Source organism: Cebus imitator, unplaced genomic scaffold (genome assembly GCF_001604975.1).
Source record: "Cebus imitator isolate Cc_AM_T3 unplaced genomic scaffold, Cebus_imitator-1.0 Scaffold183, whole genome shotgun sequence".
NCBI classification, from domain to species: Eukaryota; Metazoa; Chordata; class Mammalia; order Primates; family Cebidae; genus Cebus; species Cebus imitator.
Window position 1 is genome coordinate 3,581,556 of NW_016107498.1, and position 3,341 is coordinate 3,584,896.

Genomic DNA, 3,341 nt, shown 5'->3' on the forward strand with positions numbered 1-3,341 from the left:
AAAAAAAAAAAAAAAAAAAAAAAAAAACAAAAACAAAGAATGTCTCTAACCCCTGCAAAGCAGTGCAGCAGCTGGAGATGAGTGACTTGTCCAAGTTGTACAGATGGCAAATTACAGTCCCAGCATGGAGCTCAGGGTTTGTGACTGGAGTCCAGTCTGCTTTCTCTTTTGGGAGCACCAGAGTAAGCAGTACTGACCACAAGTCTCACCAAGCCTTTTGCTTTGCTGATTAGGAGCAACTGGGTCCACTCTAGATCCCTTTAATATCCTCCTCAAGGATCTGAAGGCATCCCTCATTCATGCTGTCCTTCCTTCCTGCCCCAGCACGTTCCCACAGGTGGTTCCATCTGTGGCCAGACTTCTCCCTGCCCCACACAAGCCTGCCCTGCTCAGACTCCTTACCCCGCATGTTTAGTCTAAATGCCACCTCCTCGGAAATGCCTTTCCTGTCTCCTCCGCTATTCTGTATCCCATACCCAAACTGTCTCCTTGGGAAGAGTGGGTATTTATTAGTTGGCTGGCTTACCATCTGAGTCAGCCCCCGGATGAGAGGTCGAGGCCGCTGCGCTCAGTGCTAGTACGTGCTTTGCATATTTGATGAATGAATGAACTCTTCGGCAACAGTGAGCCCCCAAAACCGCTATCTCTGTGTTATCTCTGGCCACAGCTGTTAATCCTGCTGCTGAAGGTCAGGTAAGCAACACAAATCTTTCTGACTTAAAAATACCTCCCCCTGAGGCTTGCCCGAGTTCTTTTAGAACAATTTATGAAACTGATATTTGTTTGCTGCAATTTGCAATTTGCAACAAGGCTGAAGTGCTAGAATTTTTGTCATCTTCCATCCTCCTGTGCAGGATAAAGCTGGGCATAGGTAAAGACCTGTGGTGCCTGTAGGAGGAAGAAAACCGGATCCAAGAAGCAGGCGATTTAGTTTCCAGCAATCTTTAGGTCCCAGACGGAGGAGTTGTGCGTTTGGGCTCATTAGCTGTGCTCACTAAAGATGACCTGGAGCATGAGGGCACAGCCCCAGCCAGTCTGCCCAGGACTGAGCCTGTCTCTGGTGCTCTTAGCTGGGTCCTTGTAGCGTGCTGCTGGCTGCATAGCAACCCCAGTTCTTCCCAGAATCAGCTGAGAACCTTTTAGCTGCAATTGACAGAAAACCTCCGGTAAACTAACACTAGCAAAAAGAGAACTTCTTAGTTTTCACAGTCGGAAAAGTTCAGGGCCAGGGCTGGCTTTACCCGCAGCTTCATCCAAGGCCCTGCTATATTCCCAGGACTTGGTTCCTCTCTGGGAGTCTCTGGGCTCCCTGTCCTCTGTGTTGACTCCATTCTCATCCATGCCATCCCCCAGAAGTAGGATGGCTACATCAGCTCCAAATTCAAAATGCCTCGTGTAGCCTGGTCGCAGTGGCCCACACCTGTAGTCCCGGCACTTCTTTGGGAGGCTGAGGTGGGTGGACCACTTTAGCTCAGGAGTTGAAGATCAGCCTGGGCAATGTGGCAAAACCCTGTCTCTACAAAAAATTTATAAATTAGCTGGGCGTGGTAATACATACCTGTAGTCCCAGCTACTTGGGAGGCTGAGGTGGGAGGATCACTTGAGCCTGGAAGGCAGAGGTTGAAGTGAGCCAAGGTCATGCTGCTGCACTCCAGCCTGGGCAAAAGAGCAAGACTCCATCTCAAACAAAACAAAACATTTCCTGCGTGCACGTTCATCAGGGAAAGAGTGTCCCACCTCTTGGTGGTCTCAGAAGCCCTGTGCTGTCTTACCAACTCTGATTTGGTTGCCTGCTGTCCCTGAAAATCACAGTGGGCAGATCTGAGAGGCAGGCCTGGAGCAGAAGGGTGCATCAGCTCCCCCAAAAGCTAATGGATTGAGAGCGGAGTGAGGTCATTCCACAAAAGGAAACTGGGGTTCTGTTACCAGGAGAAGGACAGGTGAATTCAAGGCAGCAGACACAGCACTTGTCCCTTTTATCTCCTAATCTGATTTCCTCCTTTTATAAAGATCTCTTGATGGCCGGACACGGTGGCTCACGCCTGTAATCCTAGCAATTTGGGAAGCTGAAGCAGGTGGATCACCTGAGGTCAGGAGTTCGAGACCAGCCTGGCCAACATGGCGAAACCCCGTCTCTACTAAAAATACAAAATTAGCCACACATGGTGGTACATGCCTGTAATCCCAGCTACTTAAGACTGAGGCAGGAGAATTGCTTGAACCCAGGAGGCGGAGGTTACAAAGAGCAGAGATCATGCCACTGCACTCCAGCCTGGACAACAGAGTGAGACTCCATCTCAAAAAAAAAGAAAAAGATCTCTTGGTGTGCTCCTCCTTCCCACGGCCTTGCTGAAGCTGAGGACAACCCCTGTGATGCATTCCTCATCTCATCATTCTCTCATTGCTCATCATTGCACTTGAACACAGTAGAGCATGCTTCTTTGTATAATTCACCTGATTTTATTCATTTATTTACATATTTATTTTGAAACAGGGTCTTGCTGTCTCCAAGGCTGGAAAGCAGTGGAGCAATCACAGGCGTCTGCAGCCTTGAATACCCAGGCTAAAGTGATCCTCCCACCTCAGCCTCCAAAGTAGTTGGGACCACAGACAGACAACTACACCCAGCTAACTTTTGTTGTTGTTTATTTTTTGAAGAGATGGGGTTACCCTATGTTGTCCAGGCTGGTCTCAAACTCTTGGGTTCAAGGGTCCTACCTGCCTCCGCCTCCCAAAGTGCAGGGGTCACAGACATGAGCCACCTTGACCAGATATTTTACTGTTACTTATATATTTTACTATTTAACAGATATTTTACTGTTACGTATGTATTTTACTGTTTAGATATTTATATATTTTACTGTTTAGATATTTTATTATTGCTTATATTTTAGTATTTTAACAGATATCACTGTATTTTACTATTTGTCTTTTAACAGATGTTTTGCTATTAAGGTCAAGCAGTTTTTCTGTTTTATCATTGTTTTTTGTTTTCTCTCTTTGACAGAGAGGAGATGGAATGAGCTGCTCTTTAGCCTGAGTACACAGTGGGCTTTATATCTATCAATCAGCGCCAGAAATAACCCTAAGAACTGAGCCATAGAAAGCTTTCTAGCAGGCCGGGCGCAGTGACTCACGCCTGTAATCCCAACACTTTGGGAGGCCAAGGCGGGTAGATCATGAGGTCGGGAGTTCAAGGCCAGCCTGGCCAAGATGGTTTCTACTAAAAATGCAAAAATTAGCTGGGCACAGTTGTGGGCACCAGTAATCCCAGCTACTCAAGAGGCTGAGTCAGGAGAATCACTTGAAGCCAGGAGGCGGAGGTTGCAGTGAGCTGAGAT

General features: G+C 47.4%; 1 protein-coding gene across 1 annotated transcript in view; it reads left to right on the top strand.

Annotated features, from left to right (window-relative positions):
- Nucleotides 1-3,341, top strand: part of CHRNB3 (cholinergic receptor nicotinic beta 3 subunit) — a 46,923-nt gene that overhangs the window by 24,256 nt on the left and 19,326 nt on the right. The window contains exon 4 of the mRNA XM_037744746.1: nt 3,008-3,026. Coding sequence (XP_037600674.1) covers nt 3,008-3,026 — 19 coding nt within the window. The remainder of the gene's footprint in view (nt 1-3,007; nt 3,027-3,341) is intronic.